This window comes from Nelumbo nucifera, chromosome 1 (assembly GCF_055504915.1).
Source record: "Nelumbo nucifera cultivar China Antique chromosome 1, China Antique-T2T, whole genome shotgun sequence".
Classification (NCBI taxonomy): Eukaryota; Viridiplantae; Streptophyta; class Magnoliopsida; order Proteales; family Nelumbonaceae; genus Nelumbo; species Nelumbo nucifera.
The window spans coordinates 98,195,855-98,222,318 of NC_142649.1; the positions used below are offsets into that span (position 1 = coordinate 98,195,855).

The 26,464-nt window shown below is 40.1% G+C and overlaps 1 protein-coding gene across 1 annotated transcript in view; it reads right to left on the reverse strand.

Annotated features, from left to right (window-relative positions):
- Positions 1-531: 531 nt before the first annotated feature.
- D2HGDH (FAD-linked oxidases family protein) overlaps positions 532-26,464 on the reverse strand; it is an 82,950-nt gene continuing 57,017 nt past the window's right edge. The window contains exons 9-15 of the mRNA XM_010277232.3: positions 11,972-12,052; positions 6,163-6,263; positions 4,999-5,107; positions 1,827-1,932; positions 1,518-1,603; positions 1,303-1,428; positions 532-925 (exon numbers count right to left, since the gene is read on the reverse strand). Coding sequence (XP_010275534.1) covers positions 827-925; positions 1,303-1,428; positions 1,518-1,603; positions 1,827-1,932; positions 4,999-5,107; positions 6,163-6,263; positions 11,972-12,052 — 708 coding nt within the window. The 3' untranslated portion in view covers positions 532-826. The remainder of the gene's footprint in view (positions 926-1,302; positions 1,429-1,517; positions 1,604-1,826; positions 1,933-4,998; positions 5,108-6,162; positions 6,264-11,971; positions 12,053-26,464) is intronic.

The following is a 26,464-nucleotide window of genomic DNA, read 5'->3' on the forward strand; positions in this document are numbered from 1 at the left end:
AGATTGCCAGAATTTCCCTTGTTGGGATCTCAATGAGTGCAACAACCTGAGTAATTCGAAGTCTGAGTATGACGATCTATTTAAGTTGGGTGAGGTACTGAGGTGACTGGAGTCTGGGTCTGACGTTTCATGGATATGTCTGGGAAAACTGCTTAGGTCCATCATCCATGGCTGATCCTGTTCCCTACCTAGCCCAACGCCCCAACCTGAGTGATTTTTGTAACACTTCCTGGCACTAACCTGTTGTAGGACTCGACCTTATTTAATCTTCCAGTGTAATATTATGGGTTTCAACTTGCTAAAAAATTACGTCAAGTAAAGGCTTCGAGAGTTGTTCTAACAAAATGAAATGGCGGAAAAAGAATGTAAAAAGCCTCTAAAAAGGTTTGAGCCATGGGATCTGTTTTTTGTGTTTTAGATTCTTTTTTTTTTTTTTTGAAAGCCTTTTCTGTGTGGTGATTAATTCCACGGATTTCTAAACTACAAGGATAAAACCGACTTTGCTTGGCACCTCACAGATGAGAAAACTCCTTTTTAGGAAAAAATCCACTTGCGATTGGTTCCAAGTCATTCAAATGTAGTACAATTCAACTCAGTGATGGAAGGAAAATGTTTTCCTCCTCTTGAGTATTTACAACATTTATTCTCAAATTTTGTGTAACAAAAAGAACTTTACTCGTAGCATTCTCGGCATCCTCCCCATGTTTTGGAACAACCAGGTCAGCCACAAACACTGATCTATCAGAAACATATGTGTATACATCTGCTATGATATTGTGGTTGCTCTTTGGTTGGGTAACCAGTTTCAGGGATCAAGTTCCAGGCATCAGGCCTCTGGATAAAGGATGTTGTGTGGAAGAACCTTGTAAGGGTTTAAAATCCCATTAGGGTCCAGTAACTTCTTGATCGAAGCCATTACTTGCACCTACAAAAAGACCAGATATGGTTCAGACTAAGACATCTCTCTGGAGCACTAAACATTCTTTCTGAAATATGCCTGACAAGTGAAAAAAAGAAACAGAATGGCCTTGTATATATATGCACGAATTTTGTTCCAGTGAGAGGTCCCTCACATGTGAGGCTTTTACCTGATATGAGTCACATCTGTCACCAAACCAATGACTAAAAATCCACTTCGTTTGAAGGGCACAAGGGAAATTTTATTTAATCACAAACCGTTAGTATTGATAATACCAAAAAACACCATTAATCTCTTATGTGCACAGGCCTGGGCACAACCGTTATTTCTTCACAAAAAATGGTTAAACTTACGGCACAAGGATCTGTAGTACAGGTACTTACAGTTTGGGGTGACTTGCTGTAATGAATTTCATTAGCTTTCATCAGTCCTAGGCCATGCTCTGCACTGATGCTTCCACGGTGTTTAGATGTCCATTCATAGACAAAGGGCTCAATTTTTGCTAAAACCTACAATTTTCAATATAAAATTAAGGAGCTCAAGAGAAGATATTCAAGGGCACAGAAGATTCTTTCAAAATGTAGGAGAAGGAAATTACAGAATCATCATAATTAGGTCTTGAGATATTCAGGTGCAAGTTACCATCTCCAAGGTGGCCATATCCTAATACTTTTTCTGACTGACCTGCAATTTCCAAAATCTGACTGAAAATGTAATAAAATTTTGTTCTGTTTTCTGACAGCTATTTCCATGATAATAAAGCTACCATGTTAAACTATACTTTAGAAGGAAAACATTGTATCCACATTTAAAAACTTTCATTAATTAGGAAATGATGATGATATATTCCTAACAACAATAGCTGTAAAACTATATGCACAATATTGTAGGTGCGACTATCAATTACCAAGTCGTAATCGCATTTCCTCAACAATACTGTACATCTTTTCGATGGGCAATGATAAATCATACTTGTAGACAGCCCCTGCTTTCACCAATGCTTCTGATAAACCCTGTGACCATATAGAAGAGTCTTGTTTAGGAATTTGTTTCAAGATCATAACAAACATAATCCTATGCTTTGCTCATCCTCCCAAAATTAGAGTATATCAATTATACCATGTCATAAAAGGTGAATTTCATATTGTCATAAGCAATACCAAGAAGACATTAATTTCTATGACATGGCAACTGTTAGACAGTGTATGCCCTTAACTCCAATCAGAATGATGTACCTTATGACATTTAATGTAAATGAATAAAGTACATATTTGATTCATGTTATTATGGTGTGTTTTTGTGTAATACCCTTAAAGTGGACACTTATGAGACTCGTGTTAGTTTAGAATCTTCACAGCCGTTGGATAGATCTGGGGAGATTTATCCTGCCAAGGCTGACACTGATGTGCCACCAAGTTGGTTGGGGTAGCTTGTCTCAGCTGCTAGGGTGAGACCTGAGGTACATGCAGTGTGGGTTTTCTTAAAACCTTGAACCGGACTAGAATTCCAGTATTGCCCTGGACCTTGGAGATAGATGGGCAAAACTGGAATGTTACACCTGACCCCTAGACTCGATTATGATACTGCACTAGGTGTTGGATTGGACTGTCTTTGATATGCCAATCAGTGAGATCCTTAGAGGGGGTCAAAACCTAGGTATGTTGGGACAGTCTGAGAATTTATCTGAGTGGATGATCATAGTGACAGGATCAACCCCTTTGTCGGACAAAGTGAATGATCGGGGATGCACTCTCTCTGATGGAAACCAAAGCTGCCGACAACCGATTTCAACCGTTGAAATTTGTTTTGCAATATATATATATATATTATGGTTTCAAATTGTTTGCAAAAGGTTTTAATTCCTGGGATCCATGTGAGTAGAGAGTGCAACATTGTTCCTTGTAGCCGAGGGAGAGGTCCTCTCTTGTCGGGCAGTGTTTGATCATTATGGGCTGAGAGGTTAAGTGTAAAACCATTGAGGGTAATGCCTGATGGGCTAATCTTGCATCTACCCACAGTCCTTGGGATTTTATAAGGTGGCTTGACCCAGGGACCATTTAGTGTAAATGTTGGGCCCATTAAGAGCACATGGTGATGGACTCAGGGGTTCACTGTCTCCTACAGTGAATTTGGCCAAGCCCTGTAACAGAGGCTGGGTTGAACCCATGTGGCTGATGTGTAGATCAATGTTTGGGTCCCACGCCATACAAGGATACCCAACTGGGCAGCAGTTTGGAGGATAAGTGAGCACATGGACTTAATGGGCCTAAAGCCCAATTCGAACAGGTTTAATATGATTAATTAAAGAGTGGCGGTTCTGGGATTTAGATCAGCAGATAGGATAAGGGATTGTCCCTATCCACTCAGAGAGTCCAGATCCAAATAGAGATTTGGATCAAGAAACTCCTAATTAGATTAGGAGGGTTGATCTTTATCTGCAGATAAGATAAGGGATTATCCTTATCTCTTAAAGAGAGTCCAGATCCAAATACAAGAATTGGATTAGGAAACTCCTAATGGAATTAGGAGAACATCTCTTTAAGGCTATAAATAGAGGAGAAGGGCGAACCCCAGTTGACCCAATCAGATTACTGATATAAGAGAGAAGACAGCTGCAGTTGGACTGATGCCATCTTCTGCTCCTGCCTTCTCCTGTTGCTGCCGCCATTGCCAGTTCGATCTCCACCTGTAGGAGCGATCAAGAAAGGTTCTTGATATCAGTTTTTGGAGAAAAACTGATATGAAGTCGTGCTCACTCGCCCTCCATCGGATTCTTGGTGAAGAATCAGGTTCTTGCTGAAGAACCACCCTGTTGATTCTGCTCCACCCTACGCTGTGTCATCTTCAGTGGGAGCAGTCTTTGGTGATCTCCTTGGGCGTGAACACCTTCATTGAGAGTTACTACTACTCTGTATCAGGTATATCCCTCTCCTACCTTTTGGTTTCAGATCTGGTCTGGTTTAGGGTTCAAGATTGATCATTGAAAATGCAGTTTTCTAAAATAGGGAATGTGATTCCCACATGGGAAAGAGAGAATTTTTTTTTAAATTTCGCCCAACCTACCTGCAGGGTTCGGCCATCCATATGATGGATCTCTCATCCCTTCAGTGCAACATTCAATGTTTGTGCATTCTTTCTAGTTGTTTGGGTGCTTGATTGCATACACATGTGTTTGACACCACAAATATAAATAAGAAAAGTATTAAGTGGTTTGGATATTATAATAAGTGTAATAATACTTGAATTCAGATCATAATATCACATAAGCATTGAATTTGCTATTTAGCTACCCAGTGCTAGTCCAAGTTATCTAGGATCCTGGGGAGTATGGACTGAATGTGGACCTAAGCTCTGGTATTTTAGCCTGAAGTGACGAGTCTTTGGCTAGAACATGCATTTCCATGCTTTTTATCTGATTGAATTTAGGATAAAGTTTAATGAATGCATTTAACATTGAATTTAGGGCAAGATTAAATTTCTAATTATAAAAAGTAATAGGTGCACCTTATATGAGATAACAGAAATACATGTTTGAGCTATACAACAATATAATATATAAGATACAATTAAATTTAAATCTTATATATATATATCAAAATTTATAAGACACAAATTAATACATTTTCTGTTTTGGAAAATTAAAAAAGATGTTTTGTCCTCCCTGATCAAAATGTTAATATATTAGAAACTTCAAAATCTTGTCAAATCAACCAAGGTAAACTAAAGGGGAATAATAATGATCATATCATCCCCATCCTATTATTTAATAAATAAACCCTCATCATACTGCTAAGTATCCTAAAAAATTTATGCAGATTTCTTTACCAAAGACTATTCTCACTATCTCCTTAATTAGTTCATTCAGTTTCAAGATGCATTTTCATGTCCTTTGATTTGACTAGAACAATATTCTTTCATGGCTTTAATACAATATAAGGTATGTGAATGGTGAAATTAGAAAACACAAACAAAGTGTAACGATTTGATCAGTGGACGGGTCCTAATAGCAATGCAGATTTCCAATAGTACCAAAATAATTTTTAAGTTCTTGAGAAAATCTAAGGAATTTATAAGAGAACCTCCCGGATACGCCAAAACGAGGATGCTTGGTTTATGTCTTGTGCAACAACACCATCAGCTATCAAACCACCTTCCATGGACCTAAGTAGGAATGCCTCAAGCTTCTCTCTAGAACAATCAATATAAACAGAAGCATTTCAGCAATCAGAATTTCTCATGAAACATCCATTCATTTTTGTGATTTATCAATTGAATGCATGTTCTAATAATAGTTCAACTAAAAAATTTATCTTTGTCAACTATAACTGCTCAAGGGAAATAACAATTAGATAAAACATTTAGATAGGTTAATTACCATCTACATAAAATTGCTCAATACAGATGCCACATGATAAGAGTACAAAACTACACTAGTGATATGAAAAATTCAAATCCATAAATGGAGTTCTATCCATGAAGTCATGTTTACTGAGAGATCAATTTATTGATAAAATGAAGAAATTTAAAAGGTTATTGGTACAGGGGCCTTGTATCATCATCATCATCATCTAAGCTTTGTCCCATTCATATGGGTCAGCTACATGAATCCTGTTTTGCTATTCCATTCTATTCAGTGCCATAACCATTGTTAACTATGGACCTAATATCTAAATAGAAACTAAACCCAACTCTTCAAAATTTCATCTTCCATATTGCTGACCTCCTTTTATTGGCTTCTCTGGGTTCACTTGGGTTTCATATCTGTTGGTGAGGGCATGAAAAGTATTTTTTGCCTGTGCTAGTATTTTCCTTCACCATTTTTCAGGGGCTGAAAATAAAGGAGAGTAAACTTGGAGTTGGAAGGCTCATAAATAGACATATAAATTGGACAGTTTTGAACTTGCACATAGTATTATAGAACTGACAAAACTAAATTAGATGCAACACAAGAGGAAATTCATAGCACATAAAAGAATAGATATAAACCTGTTGAAGGAGATCTATTGTTCTGTTCTTTGCTTTTGGCATAGGATAGAACCGAGATGAAAGAGCATTACTTACTTTACTCCATCTATTTAAAATAAGAAGGGATCCCTAAGCAACTTGGAATTTCATTCAAGATAATCAAACCAAAGATGATGTGGACCAAAGCTTTAACTACAAAGTATTTATAATATAGGATATACCAATACATAAAGCAATTTAGTTCTATGGGTTAAATGTCAAACTGGTAGAGGTCATACTTATCATATGACTCGTCAGTGCCTCGTGTCTCAATAAGAACATAAAATTCATAGATTGATGGAGGTAATGGATTGCGAACACCTTCTAAGTGAGTCAAAACCTGTTACATACAATACAAAAGATGTTTGAAAGAATAGTGAGGATGAAACAAACACTAACAGCATTCCTTTTCTTCTTTGGACCAGTAACAAGATCAGGAATTGTATCAAGATGAAAAGAAGCAATACATCATCCCCCAAACTGGGAGAGCACACTATAAGTAAAAGAAGCAACATAAATCATATCAACACATCTCGGAACTTCTAATAGTATCAAGTTCTTGAAACTATTCAAATGTTCCTCATATCTTGGAGTCTTGGTCATATATTAGTAACACAAATAATAATTTAATTGCATACAGTCACCCAAGTATGAAATCCAACTTCAATAAAATTATAAAATGGAAATAACACTTGTATGGAAAAATCATGTGAGTAAACCCTAGTAGATTCTAGGTCAATGTAGAGAAGAAGAAAGAAGAAAGAAAAGAGAAAGAAGAAGAATATTCGGCCAGACTAGAAGAGAGAATGTAAAATCACACCTCTCCTAGCCGACCCACTTGAATTTATTCAAAAAACTTAGAATTACAAGAAAGACTATTTTGTCCCTCATAGAAGATAGGACACATAACTTAAACTCTGACACAATAGACCTTTCTCTTTCAAGAAGATAAACCAGAATGACCAAAATACCCCTAACTCGAGCATTCTAACACTCCCCCTCAAGCTGGAGAGTATATATCATATAGTCCTAGCTTGTTACAAATGTAATCTATTCTTCCCCGAGACAATCCCTTTGTGAAGAGATCTGCCCACTGATTTCTTGAGCTCACATGAGATGTAGTTATTACCCCACTTATCACTTTCTCTCTCACAAAGTGACAATCCACCTCAATATGTTTAGTTCTTTCATGGAAGACGGGATTGGATGAGATGTGAACAACAGCTTGGTTATCACAGTATAGTTTCATGGGTTTGTCAATTGAGAATCCCATCTCCTGTAGTAAGTTCTTCAGCCATACTAGTTCACATGTGGTATGGGCCATAGCCCTGTACTTTGCTTCTGCAGTACTTCTTGCCACCATTGTTTGCTTCTTGCTCTTCCAAGTTACAAGATTGCCACCTAGGAAGGTACAATACCCTGTGGTTGATCTCTTGTCTGATATAGAGCCAGTCCAGTCAGCATCTGTGTACCCTACTATCTCAAGAGTTCCTCCATTTTGGTACAACAAACCATGACCTGGAGCACCCTTCAGGTACCTAACAATTCTTAGAACAGCTTCCCAATGAGGAACACGGGGATGTTGCATAAACCGACTCACCACACTCACAGCAAATGATATATCTGGTTGGGTAATGGTCAGGTAGTTCAACTTTCCCACCAACCTTCTGTATCTTCCAGGATCATCAAACTCTTCACCTGCATCCACACTCAACTTGGCATTGAGTTCCATAGGAGTCTCTGCTGGTTTAGCACCTAACAACCTTATTTCTTCAAGTAGATCAAGAACATATTTTCTCTGACATAGGTTGATCCCCTGTTTTGACCTCGCAACCTCTATTCCTAGGAAATACTTCAGCTTCCCCAGATCTTTCGTATTGAAGTGGTCCTGTAAGAATTTCTTCAGCCTGTCAATTCCATTGTTGTCACTTTCAGTTATGACAATATCATCCACATACACGACTAGCAAGATTTTCCCATCCTTTGAATTATAGCTGAACACAGAATGATCAACCTGACACTGCTTCATCCCAAAGGCCTTCACCACTTCACTGAACCTGCCAAACCATGCACGTGGAGATTGTTTCAGTCCATAGATTGCCTTTTTGAGCCTACACACCTTACCAACCTCCCCTTGAGCAACAAACCCTGGTGGTTGCTCCCTATACACCTCCTCAACAAGATCACCATGTAGGAAGGCATTTTTGATGTCAAGTTGTACGAGAGGCCAATCATACATAGCAACTAATGAAATCAACACCCGAACTGAACCAATTTTAGCCACAGGAGAGAATGTTTCCATATAGTCCACACCATATAACTGAGAATAGCCCTTGGCCACTAACCTTGCCTTCAATCGTTCTACACTGTCATCAGGAAGATACTTCACTGTATAGACCCATTTACACCCAACAGTGTGCTTACCAGGAGGAAGAGTGGTGAGTTCCCACGTGTGATTATGTTGTAGAGCAGAGAGTTCTTCTTCCATGGCTTACCGCCACCCTGGGGAGGTAAGGGCTTCCTGTACAGTCTTGGGAATGGGAACAGATGAGAGTAATGATATAAACTTGCAATGAGAAGAAGAAAGGTGAGCAGTGGAAACATAGTCTGAAATGGGATGAGAAGTACAAGTACGTTTACCTTTCTGCAAAGCAATAGGGAGATCAAGATCTAAGGGAGAAGGAGCAGTAGCAGGATCTGTCGACAGGTGCTGAAGTGGTGGAGGGGCCGAAGCACTTCTGCGGGTATACACTTGAGTAATTGGCAGCCTCTCAGTAGTAACAGGAATATGATGTGCATCTGCAGTAGAAATGGGAGCTACGGGAAGAGTGTCCACAACCGGTACAGGAAGAGGAACCACAGAGGGAGAAGAAGAGACCCCGACATCTGAGAAAAATGGAACTGATTCAAAGAAGGTGACATCAGAGCACACAAACGATTTATGAGATTTTGGGTTATAACACTTATACCCTTTCTGAATCCTCAAGTAGCCAAGAAAGATACACTTAGTAGCTCGAGCATCTAGTTTGTCTACTCCAGGCCCCAAGTGTTGAACAAAACAAACACAGCCAAAGACTCTTGGGGTGAGAGGAAATTGAGACAAAGTGGGAAATAACACGGAGAAAGAGGATTGACTTCCAAGGATTGACATGGGCATCCGATTTATCAGAAAACAAGATGTAAGAACAGCATCACTCCAAAAATGCTTTGGGACATTCATATTGATCATCAAGGACCGAGCAGTTTCAAGAAGGTGTCTATTTTTCCGTTCAGCTACACCGTTTTGTTGCGGGGTGTAGGCACAAGAAGTTTGATGAATTATCCCTTGATGTTCTAGGTATTGCTGAAATGGTGAGAAGTTGTATTCTTTGGCATTACCGGAGTGAAGTATTTTCATATGAACACCAAATTGAGTGCATATTTCAGCATGAAATTTTTGAAAAATAGAGAACAATTCACTACGGTCTTTCATAAGATAGATCCATGTCATCCTTGAAAAGTCATCAACAAAGATTACAAAATACTTATACCCATTATATGACACCACTTTAACTGGACCCCATACATCAAAATGAACTAAAGCAAAAGGACTTGAGACACGACTATCAATTCTTGGACTAAATGAGACTCGATGATGTTTTCCCAACTGACATGACTCACAATCTAATGGTGAAAGATGACTCAAGGAAGGAACCCAGCAGCTTCAAACCCTCGAGAAAGGGATGACCAAGTCTGCAGTGCCATTGGGGAGGAGTAAGAGACGACTGAAAAGCCACTGGGGGGCCACCACCATCAAGGTAATACAAACCACCTGCTTCATGCCCTCCACCAATCTTCCTCCCCGTCTTGAGATCCTGAAACACACAAGAAGAAGGATAGAAGGTTACAGAACAATTAAGGGACTTGGTTAATCTGCTAACAGACATAAGGTTAAAAGGGAACTTAGGGACATATAAAATAGATGCTAAAGACAAGGATGAGAGATCAACATCACCAACACCACAGATAGGAGATGTAGAACCATTAGCAAGTGTAACTGTTTGAGATGTGGAGGAGCGAGAAAGGGAAGAAAATACATCAAGAGTCCCAGACATATGGTCTGAGGCTCCAGAGTCAATGATCCAGGGTGAGGCTTTGGAAGCTAAGCAAGCCATACCTGAATGGGCAAGTGTAGCGGTGTTCTGCTGAGATGTTTGAAGGAACTGCTCATATACTGCAAGTGGTACACTCACCATTTCCTGCCCAGAAGCACAAGCAGATGTGGAGGGGGTTGGGTTAGTTTGCTGGCTTTCAGTAATTGTGCTACTACTCTTAGACGTAGCATGGTGAGCCCAAGTGTTGGGTAGACCACACAAACCATAGCAGAAATTAACTGTGTGCCCCTCTAAGCCATAATGTGTACACTTTCTCTGAGCATTACTCCTTCCTTTTCCACGGCCTCTAGTCCGGCCACTAGCCTGGTTAAACATGTGTCCACCACGATTGATTGGAGGTCCACTGCTGCCACCACCACTTCTACTTCCATGACCACTCCCTTTAGTCACTACCAAACCAGATCTATCACATCATAGGTAGCTTTTCCATTGATATTTAGTAAAGAAATACATAGAATTAGCTACAAAAGTGTAGAGAGACTGGGCCGAATGGGCCCTAGCCCATTAGTGTCTTTCTTATTAGTTCTTTCATGTTATGTTTTCTTATTGGGTCTTTTCTTTATGGGCCTTTAGCTCTTATTTATGTTTTATAAGTTTAGTGCTTATGTGGATACCTACTTAAGGGCCTCCTTGTAATTTATGTAACTTAAGTAAGTTTAATAAAAGATTAGAGTAGGAGAAAGAGGAGATATTCAAACTCCTCGTTTCTTTCTCCTTTCTTCTCCAATCTTCCTCCTTCTTGCTGTCTCCTTCTTCTTCTCTGATTTCTTTTGCTTTATTCTGAAATATTCTACTGATTTTATTGGTTTGAATCACATCTAGAAGATTCCCTACAGAGAACATCCATACGGAGACAGCCAGTACAGCAGCACTGCAGCACTGTACTCCATCTCCAAGAGAAGTGATCAAATTAAGTTTTGATTCTCTTCCCAATAAAAAATAGAGAGAGAGAGAGAGAGAGACAGAGAGAGTAGAAGTTTTATGATTGCTCAAAATATTGATGGATCTCATATTTAGTTATTCTGCTATTCAACCAGAAAATAGCACTATTATTAGAAGGCAAAATTTCACACATAACCAGTCAAAGCTCTGGATTCTTTGTGCAAATCAATTTTGTCTAGAATCCAATAAGTGGGATTTGTCATATCCATCAAAAAATAAGTGGGGTCTGTTAGAATGATCAGAGGGATGAAGCAAATTTCTGTTGTTTTTGTCATGGATATTCTGAAGGAAAATCCTTTAAAATGATGTTCTTACATTTAGAGACTGGACCACATATTACTTCAATTTATCAATACAAAAAGTAAATAGTGTTTTCAAGCCACAGTCAAACCACTCAGTTGGACTGGTTGATCCATCACCCAGCCAAAATTCTGGGTCTGTCTCACCACTGAAATGCTTTCCTGCAAACTGTTGACTTGGTCAATGATCTAGTGACCTGGCCAGTTGACCCACCAACCATTTGACCCAGTCAGCAGGTCACAGTTTAGATATTAATTTTCTTTTTTCTGTTTTTCTCGTTTTATCCATTTCCATCATTAATAAAAATAGTTTTTATTTATCACAACTATTTTTGTTTAATATGTGAATATATGATATTAGTGATATGCACAAATTTTTCTATAATATGAAATCAAAGGTTGACCCATTTGACCCAGATGGCTGAACCACTGACCCACCTCCTAGACAGAAAAGCAGTTCCATTTCCAGGTCCAGATGTCGGTTTTAGAACACTACAAAAATGTAGATAACTTCTTTGTGTACCAATGAAAATATGGTTACAAGTTATGAGATAGAATCAAGAAATAGTTATGATTCACCAGAGGACATCAAGAAGAAATCAGGAATAGCTATTTCTACTTTGGGGAATAAGTGTGTTGTTTTGTGATCTTACCAATTCCATAGATTGGCTATCCAAAAATTCAAATGCGGAAAGAATTTCTCCAAGTTTTCTCTTTGCTTCCTGTAGAAGTTTCTGGATGCAAAGAAGCAGAGATTTATTATATACTAATGCAGAAAATATGCATGTATTCTGTGTAGCATAGAAGTGTATACTTAATGCAAGAAATAAGCATGTGTGAAAAATTCTTCACGGACCAGTCAAGATATATTTTTTATTTTTTCAAACATGGAAGAAAGCAAAGCAACAGAGACTGTAACATGTGTATACTAATACATGAAATATGCATGTGATATACATAAATGTGCCAGTGTCATACACATTTTCAAATTGTAGATCATTTGTTTTTTCTTTGCCCTGTAACAACTCTTGTTTGGGAGTTCTTTTAGTTGTTTGGTCTCTCTTGGGTTCCCCTGCATCAATTAGACGGGCCTTCTGGTATTGACCTTTGATAATTGCAGTTCTAGAGGTGCTATTTTGTGGATTATGATTCCCTGGCCCATCATTTGGAGCATATGGAAATAAATAAACAGGCATATTTTTGAGGGACAAAAGAATGATGTTCCCAAGCTTTTGCAGATGCTACTATCTTTCTTATTGTTAACCGTTGACTTATTAGGGTGGTTCAGCCATTCCATTATGTTTTAATGTTATGTGCATGGACTTTTATGTCCTATCTTTAGTCATGTGTCCCATATTAAATTAGGGGCACAATTGTTATTGTACTCCATTTAAGTAATCTATAAATAGCAGCTGACTGGGACAAGAGAAGTGATCTAACCCATTCAGCCCTCAATTCTTCCAATCTCTCCCTCTTCTTTCTTCACCCTTCTTTCTCTCTTTTTCCTTCCTTTTCCCTACTGGTTTTGCAGGTTTCTACTTATGTTCTGGATATGATATCATGGTATCATAGAACTAGAGAATACTAGAAGGTTGTGATCTGATCTAATAAAGGGCTGCAATCTCTCTTATTCCTTTTTTCTCTTTATTTTCTGTTTCTTAACCTGAGAAGGCAGACAGGTAAGGGGTGATAGTACCTTCTTTCTCTTTCAGTTACTTGTTATCGCAATGGGTGACAGACGTGGTGGTTGTGTAGTAGTGTAAACTACACCCTCCATTGGGTAGTTACCAAGAGGGCAGTGAGTTGTTAGTGTTGGGCTGCAGTGGAGTGGTGATCAGTTTTCTGCATATCTTTTATGCTGTCTGAGTTGAACAGCACTAGATAATTGATGGTGAAGTCTTTGTGGTGCGGTGGAGTGTTTAGAAAGCCTTATCAGGTTGTGCGATTTATTTGTGCAACAAGGATGCTAGTTGTATAAGGCGTTGAAGAATAACATCATAGAAGCCTTGGGAAACAGTGGTATTGATCAAAAGTCAAGTGTAGTGGTGCCCTCTGATTATTTCAATGTGCAGATGATCTCCACTAAGTTAAATTATGAGAATTATGTGCCTTGGGCCAAGTCAGTGGAGGTGTTTTGAAAGCCAAAGGCAAACTGAAGTATGCAAAGGATGACAAGCCTTTGGCAGAATCAATTGGGTATAGTGATTGGGAACAGGAAATTCCCAAATCATGACATGGTTGTGGAACACTATGGAACCTAAGATAAGTACTAATCTTATGTTCTTGATATGACAAGAGATATAGGTACATGTTAAGTAGTTATATTCAGGCCAGGACAACACTACCAAGTGTTTATCAGCTCTTCCAGTCTTCCAAAAGTATTTTACATACAACAAGGCAACCAAAGCCTTTAAGGCCTTGTTCGTTTTCCAGGAAGTAGGGGCAGGTTGGTTGGTAAGTCCCACGGAAAAGAAACAAACACGTTTGTTGTCCAGTCTTAGTGGGTCCTACGGAAAAGAACAATGTGATGGGACAATATTGTCCCTTCAATAATGTCACTTTTTTGGATAAATCGGTCATTGTACACATTTACCTAGGGAATAAAAGAACATTGATAAGTGTTCTTATCCAGACTTTACCCTGATAAGTGCATTTACCCAGGTAAGTCATCTACCAAGACGTGAACAAGGCCTAAAAGTAATATGCCAGCATAAGAAATATTCACAATGAAGTTAACTTAATGTGTATCAGCCCTTGACCTCTGACATTAAGGTTCAGCAGCAACAACTTGATGTGACTCAATTCTTATTAGGTTTGAGGCAAGAGTATGAACTTGTCCTAACACAAATCTTAGAGAGTTCAGCCCCCCACTCTCTTGAAGAGGTGTTTGCTAGGCAACATAGAGTCTCCATGGGATCTACAGAGACAGTTACTAACTTTAATAGGTCTACATTGGCCGCAGCAAGAGTGGAAGGTCATGGAGGCAGGAATGTTGGTAATGGGAGTAGAGGGACAGAGTGGAAGTGATCCCTTGTATGGTTGTGAAGGTGGTGCTGGAGGTTGGGAGTCTGGGGGAGGTCATGGTAGTGGTCCCCGGAAGTGTACTTGTTGCAAAATGGATGGTCATACTATCAATTACTGTTATGATTTGCATGGCCCACCATATATTTGGTCCAATCACATTGTAGCTCTCATCAACAGTCCAATCAAGAACTTTTGACTTCTACAGCTGCTACTAGGAAAGAGATGACAAGTATCTCATGTAATAAGTATGAAAGATTCCTTCAAGCAACCTCATAGCAAAATACTGCCAACCTTGCCCACTCAAGTATGGCTTGTTTGGCATCTAAACCACCTTCCTCATCTACTTGGATTATTGACTCTAGATTCTATGATCATATGGCTAGGACTCCAAGTGTGTTTTCTTCCCTTTCTCACACCTCTTCTATTTCCTGAAAGATGAGATTTAAGAGGAGGGGTTTCTGTATTTAGATGTTCTACAATTTTGAAAACATTGCAAAGGGAAATGAACATCATATGCCAGATGAGAAACTCTTAATCATTAATAGAAATGTACATCATATCCTACTGGTTGAATTGTCTAACTACATGGACTGAATATGCAATACCCGGCCTAGTGAGAGATAGATACAACAGTTTTCCAACCAACCATTGATATCTTTCTTTGTGAGACTTTCCCGGGACAGGACTTGAGATATCTCAAGATTCTCTCTACTGCTTTCATATGCGAGACTTGTGGATTATGTATGAATTGGTTAACTACATGGACTGAATATGCAATATCCGGCCTAGTGAGAGATAGATACAACAGTTTTCCAACCAACCATTTATATCTTTCTTTGTCATGATAAGGTTCCTCATCACCTCCTTGCAATCCATGATTTTGCTCTATTGAAGTGTTGGTAGGTCTGATTCCTAACTTCCCGGACTCCTTCAGCAAGTCAAGAGCATACTTTCTCTAACAGATGTAAATCCCTTCCTTGGATCTAGCCACTTCTATTCCCAATAAATATCTCAAGTGCCCTAGATCCTTGATTTCAAATTTTGAGGCTAAGAAACCTTTTAATTCCATAATTTTCTTTGCATCGTTTCCAGTAACCACCATATCATCAAGATAGACAATCAGAGTTGTCAACTTCTCACCATCCCTCTTATAGAACAATGTATGATTTGCACTACTCTGTTTATACCCTATTTCCTTCATTGCTCCGTACAATCTCTCAAACCATGCTCTTGGGGATTGTTTAAGCCCATACAAAGCCCTTTTTAGTTTACACACCTTTCCTCTCATGTTGTATCCTATAGAAGGGTCCATATACACTTCTTCCTGCAAGTCTCCATTTAGGAAGGCATTCTTAACATCCAATTGATGCAGTTCCCAGGAAAGGTTTGCTGCTAAAGAAAGTAACACTCTGATTGTATTTAATTTGGCAATTGGAGAAAAAGTCTCCTGTAATCAATACCTTCCCTTTGGGTGAACCCTTTTGCAACCAATCTAGCTTTATATCTTTCAATAGTGCCATCTACTCTATGTTTAATTGTGTAAACCCACTTACACCCCACAATGTTCTTCCCATCTGGTAGATCCACTAGCTCCCAAGTGTTTGCTTTCAATAATGCTCTCATTTCTTCATCCATAGCTTCCTTCCATTTGGAGTCAACAACAGCCCCTGAGAACCTAGAAGGGGTAGAAACAAAAGACAATGCACAAACAAAAGAGTGATAGGTAGGAGACAAATGAGAATACGAGACAAATCTATTTATAGGATGGAGAGTGCAGGATCGAACTGGTTTCTGCAAAGAAATGGGAAGATCGGGATCAAGACTAGTGGATGTAGTGAGATGAACCATACCTTGATCGGCTTCAGGGGCATCCACTTGGTTGCAATCATGAACTAGCAAGTCTCTCTTTCTTTTCCTTTGATAAGTACTTATATTGAAGATGATCAAGACTGCTATCAGTCTTGGACACTAAGGAATTTCAGGTTCGAATAGAAGAGAAAGTGAAGAAAGAGGAGAAAGATTAGTGAGAGAGCAGTAGAACACAGGTTTGAAAGGAAGGACAGATTTAGAATAATCTGCCGCCGCCACTTCAATTTAATATTTATATGTTATGCTAGTTACATGAAAGGACATATTTGCCCTTGGTGTTTACATCATAACACAACAATATAAAAAACTGCAAAGTAAATAACAGAACTAGAATAACAGAATAACATAACAGATAGACTAGGTATATTCTACCCTACGGACAGAGTGGCCCCACAGCAGTTTCTCTACACTCCCCTTCAAGTTGGGAGTAAATGTTTATCATTCCCAACTTAGATAGATCCGCTTCTAGCTTCTTTCTTGATACAGCTTTAGTGAGGATATCTGCTAGTTGCATACTGGATGTGATGTAAGGGAGGCATATTTCTTGAGATGAGACCCTCTCTCGTACAAAATGTTGGTCAACTTCAATGTGTTTGGTTTTGTCATGCTGCACTAGATTATGTACTATATTAATGGCTGCTTGATTATCACAATACAGCATCAGAGGCTTCTCATACTCAATACCCAACTCCTCAAGTAGAGATCTTAGCCATAGGATTTCAGCCACTCCGTTGGCCATGGACCTGTATTCTGCTTCAGCACTAGACCGGGAGACAACACTTTGTTTCTTACTTCTCCAGGAGACAATATTTCCTCCCACAAGGGCACAATATCCTGAGGTAGATCGTCTGTCATCAACACTCCTAGCCCAATCGGCATCTGTATAGACCTCCACCTTCATGTGGTTATTGTTCTTGAACAGTATACCCCTACCCGGGCATCTCTTCAACTAGGCTAAAATTCTTTTTGCCGCAAGAAGATGTGTGGTTCTAGGAGAATGCATGTACTGACTGACAACACTAACAGCATAAGTAATATTCGGCTGAGTGAGGCAGAGATATAGGAGCTTTCCTACCAACCGCTGGAACATAACTTTGTCTTCAAGCAGCTCCCCACTCTCTGCACTAATCCTGTGGTTCTGTTCAATGGGTGTATCTGCAGGTTTGACACCCAGCTTTCCAGTTTCAGCCAACAGATCTAAAACATATTTCCTCTAAGAGACAAAGATCCCCTGTTTAGATCTAGCAACTTCAATGCCCAAAAAATACCGTAGTGTACCCAGATCTTTCACCTCAAAATCTTGATGAAGGAGCTGTTTGAGGGACTCAATCTCATGGCTGTCATTTCCTGTCACCACAATATCATCAACATATACTGCAAGTAGTGTCAGTGAAGACTCCACCCTCTTGATGAACAGTATATGATCTGACTGGGCCTGTACATAACCGAACTTTCCAAGAGCTAGTCTGAATCTGTTGAACCAAGCTCTAGGTGACTGCTTCAAACCATACAATGCCTTATTGAGCCGGCATACCTTCTTACCTGTCTTTGTATCATAGTATCCAGGAGGCAACTGCATGTTAACCTCTTCCTGCAAGTTCCCATTCAGGAAGGCATTTTTAACATCCATTTGGTACAAAGGCCAAGTGTGGCTTGCTGCAAGAGATAATAGAACCCGAATGGTGGTCATCTTAGCTACCGAGGCAAATGTCTCCAAGTAATCTATACCATAAGTCTGAGTGAACCCTTTTGCAACTAGCCGAGCTTTGTACCTCTCAATGGATCCATCCGCATTGTGCTTCACAGTAAATACCCATCTGCATCCAACTGGTTTCTTTCCTTTGGGCAAGTCAACTAGCTCCCAGGTATTATTTTTCAACAGGGCATCCATTTCAACTTGCATTGCACCTCTCCACTCCGGGGCTGATAGGGCTTCTTGTACTGTTCTTGGAATAGGGACATTGGAAATGGAACTAAGGTAGGACCTGTAGGTAGGAGATAGGCGATCATAGGATAAAAAATGGGAAATACAGTGGGCTGTAGATGTGGTACAATGTTGTTTCCCTTTATGGACTGCAATCGGAAGATCAAGGTCATCTGTAGGAGGTGAAATGGCAACAATAGAAGAAGTCTCTATGGGTCCTGGGACTGTAATGTCTGGACCTGGAGCTGTAGATGAGATTGGAGCTGGCCTGGACTGCTGATGATCGGGATCAACCTGCCTGCACTGCCTGTGATAGACCCTCAATTCCTGATCCCTCTGACCACCCTCACCATTGCAGCTCCCCCTCAACTCCTGATCCCTCTGGCCACCCTCACCATTGTAGCTCCCATCATCCAATGGAATAGGTAAAGGAACTACCCCACTCTCACTGCTCTCCCCCTAAAGACAAGGACTTAAACCCCTACTCTCACTGCTCTCCCCCTGAGGAGAAACCCGAGGATAATAGGGTGTCTCCTCAAAGAAAGTGACATCCATGGAGACAAACTTCCTCCCTGTGACAGGATCATAGCAGCAATACCCCTTTTGAGTTTGTGCATAACCAAGGTAAATGCATTTGGAGGCCTTGGGTTCAAACTTGGAGTGATGGGGTCTGAGAAGCTGAACAAAGCAGGTACAACCGAATGTTTTAAGGGGAATAGAAAACAACTCCTCATGTGGGTATAAAAGGGAAAAAGGAGATCACAAATCAAGAACCCGGGAAGGAATCCGATTAATAAGATATACCGCCGTGAGGATAGCATCACCCCAGAAGCGAATATGGGCATTGGAGGTAAACATAAGACTTCTAGCCACCTCCAAGATGTGCCTATTCTTCCTTTCTGCAACCCCATTCTGCTGAGGTGTATGAGGGCAAGAGCTCTGATGGATAACCCCATGAGTAAGAAGGTAAGATGCCAATGACTTAGCAAAGTATTCCTTTGCATTATCAGATCTAAGAACTTTAATCTTGACATCAAACTGGGTTAGGATAATTTGGTGAAAGTTTTGGGTCAGGGCGGGAACCTCATCTCGTGAACGCATAAGATAAACCCAAGAAAACCGGGTATGGTCATCAACAAATAACAAAAAATATCTGTACCCACCCATAGAAGGAATGTGATATGGCCTCCAAACATCCGTATGCACAAGATCAAATGGACGATTACTCCTTTTATTACTCAATGAATAAGAGTTTCTACAATGTTTAGCAAACTCACAGCTTTCACATTGCAACTGGGACAACTCAACAAACTCAAACAAAGTAGGAAATAGACTCTTTAAGGACCGAAAAGACAAATGACCCAATCGGTTATGCCAAAGCATAACCGAGCTCACACTCTGGGAAACAAGTGACCTCTTACCCACTGACTCTTCCTGACGAGAACTCTCCCCGAGCAGATAGATCCCATTCGTCTCACGGCCAGTCCCAATCACCTTCTTCGTCTCCAGGTCCTGAAAAACACACCGGTCAGGGAAGAAAGTTACTGAGCAGTTCATGTGTTTGGTAATACTACTGACTGAAAGGAGGTTAGTATCAAGCTTAGGAACATGTAAGACAAAAGACAAGGAGATCGTATCTGATAATTTAATGTCCCCCTTCCCAGAAATAGGAACCAGGGAGCCATCAACAATAGATACTTTATCCCTCCCAGATGACAAATGGTAAGAGGTAAACAGTGAAGGCAAGCTAGTCATGTGGTTGGATGCACCTGAATCTATTACCCAACAAGGTTCAGTAGTACCTGGAGCTGAGGCATGGTAGGCTGAAGCTAGAGTACCTGAATTTACGGTTGTAATCTGACCACCCATCTCAGAAACACTGCCATAACTGATGCTCCCAAAGCTGCCTTCTGCCTGATTTTTAAACTCCATCTCGGTCAAGTCTTAAAACAACACTTGGACTACCAATCACAATCAAAAACAGTATAGGCCTGATCTGTATTCACAGTGTATGTGCACAAAACTGGGATAACTCTGATCTGAAATCAACTAACAAACACAACAGTGGCTGTCCGTAGAGTTCTAACCCCTTTAAGAGAGTTCAAAAACCCCAAAAAAATCTGAAAAGCAGATTAGAAGGAGGTCTGATTTGCCTTTGCAGAATTAGGGTTTTAATCAGTCCTTAAAGTGATCAATTCAGTTGCACAATCTAATCAATACTGTATAGATAGACTTGCAGTAGGGTTAATATGAAACCCTAGAATCTGATCAATGCTAACAATAAACTTGAGGACAGCTCTAGATAGATCATAAGATTCAGTCCAGCACTAGGGCTTGCCGCAAGATCACTTTCAAACTTCTAGTGCAGAAAGAAACAAGGCTGAGACAGTTCAGTGTAAAACAGTAGGGTTTTAATCGCAGCAGAACAGTAGGGTTTGCTGTAAAACCCTAGTGAATCGAAGTGTAAAACAGTAGGGTTTTAATCACAGCAGAACAGTAGGGTTTGCTGTAAAACCCTAGTGAATCGAAGAGATGAAAACCTAGAACGGTTCAGCCTTCCTCTCCAGATAGGTCCAACCTATCTTTTCTTAGAAAAGTAGATGACTTACAAGAAAAGAATTGTTCGCTGCCTTCTAGGGTTACCCGAACCCTAGTCTTCTCTGATCCTTCCTGACCACCAATACTCTGCAACCATAACAAAACTTCCAACAGCTGCTAGCACTTCTGGCGATCTCCAAGAATCAGTCTGCGAACTCCACCTTTTCAGCTTCTAGTCCTAGGAGATTCTCATGTGGTCGGCTGGTATTAGATTCACATAAGAAACCCTAACTTGGCTCTGATATCATGAAGATGATCAAGACTGCTATCAGTCTTGGACACTAAGGAATTTCAGGTTCGAACAGAAGAGAAAGTGAAGAAGAAAGAGGAGAAAGATTAGTGAGAGAGCAGTAGAACATAGGTTTGAAAGGAAGGACAAATTCAGAATAATCTGCCGCCGCCACTTCAATTTAATATTTATATGTTATGCTAGTTACATGAAAGGACATATTTGCCCTTGGTGTTTACATCATAACACTTACAATAGAAAAAACTGAAAAGTAAATAACAGAACTAGAATAACAGAATAACATAACAGATAGACTAGGTATATTCTACCCTACGGACAGAGTGGCCCCACAGCAGTTTCTCTACATATATCACAATGGTTAGGAGAAGTCGCTTCTTTGGCTTCTTCATCACAATGGTTAGGAGCAGTGACTTCTTCATCAACTGGACAAGTAGACTCAGTAGGTTTAGAAGGAACTGGATCAAGAGGAGCAATTGGAGGAGGAGTAGGAGCAAGAACAAAAGGATTAACCCCTGAGGAAGTCTCTTCCACCCCATTAGTCTCCCCTTGAAGAGGATTCTGAGGAGGGTCAAAAAAGGACTGAGACTCATGAAAGGTGACGTCTTTTGTAATGAGCTTCCTCCCAATAATTGGATCTAGAAACTCGTGTCCCTTTTTTGTAGGAGAATAGCCTAAAAACACCTCTGGATCGCCTTTGGATCCAGCTTTGTCCTTTTAGGATCCTTGATACGAATGAAACACACACAACCAAAGACCTTTGGGGGCAAGGAAAAGGCAGGTTGATCCGGACACAAAAGAGAGAAAGGAGCCTTCATACCCAAAACTCTAGATGGAATCCTATTTATGAGTTAAGATGCAGTGATAATAGCATGAGACCAGAATTTCTTTGGTGCCTTGTTTTGAAACAAGAGAGCACGAGCAGTTTCCAGTAGATGTCTATTTTCCTCTCTACAACTCCGTTACATTGTGGAGTGAAGCTGCAAGAGGACTAATGTAATGTTTCATCATCAAAAAACACATTTAGAGAATTCTTGAAGTATTCTGCTGCATTATCAGAACAAAGTTGTTTAATCTTTTTCCCAAATTGAGTCTCAATCATTTTATAGAAAACCATGGTGATTCTAGGTACTTCCTCTCTTCCTTTCATCAAGTAAATCCAAGTACATCTTGTAAAGTGGTCAATAAAACTAATAAAGTAATGATAACCATCCATAGAACTAATGGGTGAAGGACCCCACACATTTGAATGAACCAAATCAAAAGGAGCATTAACTTCATTACTAGAGCTGGGATTGAAGGGATGAGAGATCCATCATATGGATGGCCGTACCCTGCAGGAAGGTTGGGCGAAATTTCAAAAATTTCTCCCTCTCCCATGTGGGAATCACATTCCCTATTTTAGAAAACTGCATTTTCAAGGATCAACCTTGAACCTAAACCAGACCAGATCTAAAACCAAAAGGGAGTGGAGGATTATACCTGATACGAAGTAACAATAACCTCCAATGAAGGTGTTCACGCCCAAGGAAAGGTCCAAAGACTGCTTCCACCGAAGATGACATGGTGCAGGATGAAGCAGAATCAGCAGGATGGCTCTTCAGTAAGAGCCTGATTCTTCAGCAAGAATCTGATGGAGGGCTAGTGAGCACGACTTCTGATTACCTTTTCTGCCAAAAGGTAATATCAAGAACACTTCTTGATCTCTCCCACAAGTGGAGATCGAACTGGTATGGTGGCAAGAGCAGAAGACAGGAGCAGTCGAAACGCAGGTTCTTCTCTCTTTATAATCTTTGAACTGAGAATTGTGTCTTGGAGGTTCTCCCTGTTCCTCTATTTATAGCCCTTAAAGAGAGCATCTCCTAATCCCATTAGGAGTTTCCTAATCCAAATCTTGTATTTGGATCTGGACTCTCTTTAAGAGATAAGGATAATCCCTTATCTTATCTACAAATAAAGATCAGCCCTCCTAATCTAATTAGGAGTTTCCTGATCCAAATCTTTATTTGGATCTGGACTCTCTGAGTGGATAGGGACAATCCCTTATCCTATCTGCTGATCTAAATCCCAGAACCGCCCCCTTTTAATTAATCTCATTAAGCCTGTTCGAATTGGGCTTTAGGCCCATTAAGTCCATCTGCTCACTTACCCTTCAAATTGCTGCCCAGTTGGATCTCTTTGTATGGCGTGGGACCCAAACATTGATCTATACATCAGCACATGGGTTCAGCCCAACCTCTGTTACAAGGCCTGGCCGAATTCACTGTAGGAGACAGTGAACCCCTGAGTCCATCACCATGGGCTCTTAATGGGCCCAACATTTACACTAAATGGTCCTTGGGTCAAGCCACCTTATAAAAACCCAAGGACTGTGGGCAGATGCAAGATTAGCCCATCAGGTATTACCTTCAATGGTCTTACACTTAACCTCTCAGCCCATAATGATCAAACACTGCCCGACAAGAGAGGACCTGCCCCTTGGCTGCAAGGTATAGTGTTGCACTCTCTACTCACATGGATCCCGAGAATTAAAACCTTTTGCAAACATTTTGAAACAATAATATATATATATATGTATATCTCTATATAAATATATTTTGCAAAACAAATTTCAACGGTTAAAATCGACTATCGGCAGTTTTGGTTTCCATCAGAGAGAGTGCATCCCCAATCATTCACTTTGTCCGACAAAGGGGCTGATCCTATCACTATGATAACCCACTCAGATGAATTCTCGGACTGTCCCAACATACCCAGGTTTTGACCCCTTCTAAGGATCTCACTGATTGGCATATCAAAGACAGCCTAATCCAACACCTAGTGAAGTATCATAGTCGAGTCTAGGGGTCAGGTGTAACATTCCAGTTTTTCCCATCTATCTCCAAGGTCCAGGGCAATACTTGAATTCTGGTCCAGTTCAGGGTTTCAAGAAAACCCACATTGCATGTACCTTAGGTCTCACCTTGGCAACTGAGACAAGCCACCCCAACCAACTTGGCGGCACATCAGTGTCAACCTTGGCAGATAAATCTCCCCAAATCTATCGAACGGTTGTGAAGATTCTAAACTAATACGAGTCTCATATGTGTCCAGTTTAAGGATATTACACAGAAACACACCATAATAACATGAATCAAATATGTACTTTATTCATTTACATTAAATGTCATAATGTACATCATTCTAATTGGAGCTAAGGGTATACACTGTCTAATAGGGATAACTTGTTCTACAATGTTTAGACAACTGATAGACTTCGCAAAATAGACTCTCAATTGACACATTTTGAAACAACTCTGGAAACAAGACTCTTAACAAGGTAAAAGATAAATGACTCAATCTTGCATGCCAAACATAGATGGTAGCACTAGACTCCTTGCATTCCCCAATGTGACTTGTTGAAGCTTGATGAGCTGAACTGATATCTTCATTGAGGTAGTAGAGACCACCAGCCTCATGACCAGTCCCAATCGTTTGCCTCATCATCCGATCCTAGAAAACACAATGTATGGGGAAAAAGGTCACAGTAGAATCCAAGTCTGTGGTGATTTTAGAAACTGAAAGCAAATTTGTAGTAAAGTTTGGGACATGCAAAACAGATTTAAGAGGAAGATCCTTTCCAAGTTGGATATACCCTTTTCCATGAATAAGGGAAAGACAACCATTAGCAACTCTTACTTTATCTTGCCCAAAACCAAGATGATAAGATGAGAAATAGGAGGAATTGCTTGTCATATGTTCAAAGGCACCCGAGTCAATCACCCAAGGGTCATTTCGATGAGGCTGAATAGCACTAAGGGTAGAAAACATACCTATTTTGGAAAAGGACGAGGAAGGAATAGTGGATTGTTTCAATTGAGCCATAGCCCGATTTAGAATGTCTACCTCTACTGCTGTAAATTCAGGGAAGCTACTTGGGGGAAATAGTGGTCTGTCCCAGACACGAAGAAGCACTCAAGGTGATAGGCTTTTGCATTCCATCCACCAGATTTGAACTTGCCACATGTCCATAAGGTTCTGGTTTAAGGTGAGGATGCAAGACCTAGCAGGTATCTTTGATATGTCTTTCTCCCCCATAGTGCGAGCACTTTAGATTTCGTTCATCTCCCCCTTTCATATGGATGGCCGAACCATGCAGGGTGGCTAGGCGAAATTTCAAAAATTTTCTTACTCCCATCCGGGAATCGTATTCCCAATTTAGAAAGCTGCATTTTCAAGGTTCATTCTTGTAACTAAACTGGACCAAATCTGAAATCAATATTGGGGAGAGGTATACCTGATACGGAATCCACGCAAAAAGCTCCTTGCAACGTAGGTGTTCACGCCCAAAGAGAGTACCAAATCCTCCCTCCACTGAAAATGACAGCTTAGGATGAGGCAGGATTAGCAAGTGGTTCTTCACCAAGAACCTCTGATTCTTTAGCAATAATCGAATGGGGTAGTGAGCACAACTTCAGAATTGTTTCTTCTAGCAAAAAACAATATCAACATCAAATCTTGATCACTTCCAAGAGATGAAGATCGAATAGGGTGGCGCGGCAAGAGTAGTGAGAGAGAACTGGAGGCAGAAATAGTCAAACTGTGTAACCCTTTCCAGGTCCACCCTGCACTTTATGTATAGCCCTTAAAGAGATGATCTCCTAATCTGATTAGGAGTTTCTTGGCCCAAATCTTTATTTGGATCTGAACTCTTTAAGTGATAAGGATAATCCCTTATCTTATCTGTAGATCAAGATCAACTACTCCTAATCAAATTAGAAGTTTCTTAATCCAAATCTCTATTTGGATATGAACTTTTTAAGTGGATAAGAGGGTCAGCTGATCCATACCCAGATTTGCCCCTAATTAATTAATCCAATTAACCCAGTTCGAAATGGGCTTTAGGCCCATTAAGCTTTCAGGCTCACCTCCTTCTAATGTTGGCTAGCTTGGCTCTCTTTGTATGGCATGTGACCCTATCATCGATCTACACATCAGCCACATGGGTTCAGCCTAGCCTTAGTTACAAGGCCTGGCCAAATTCACTGTAGGACACAGTGAACCCCTGAGTCTGTCACCATGGGCTCTTAATGGGTCCAATATTTACACTAAATGGACCTTCGGGTCCAACCATCTTATGAAGGCCCAAGGACTGTGGGCAGATGCAAGATTATCCCATCAGGTATAACCCTCAATGGTCTTACACTTAACCACTCAGCCCATTATGATCCAACACTACCCGACAAGAAAGGACCTGTCCCTCAGCTGCAAACAGTGCTGCACTCTCTACTCACATGGATCCTGGGAATTAAAACCTTCTGCAAACAAATTGTGAAACCATAATATATAAGTATATCTCTATATAAATATATTTTGCAAAACAAATTTCAAACACATTTGAAATCCACTGCCTGCAGTTTAGGTTTCCATTAGAGAGAGTGCATTTCCCAAACATTCACTTTGTCCAACAAAGGGGCTGATCCTATCACTATGACCACTCACTTA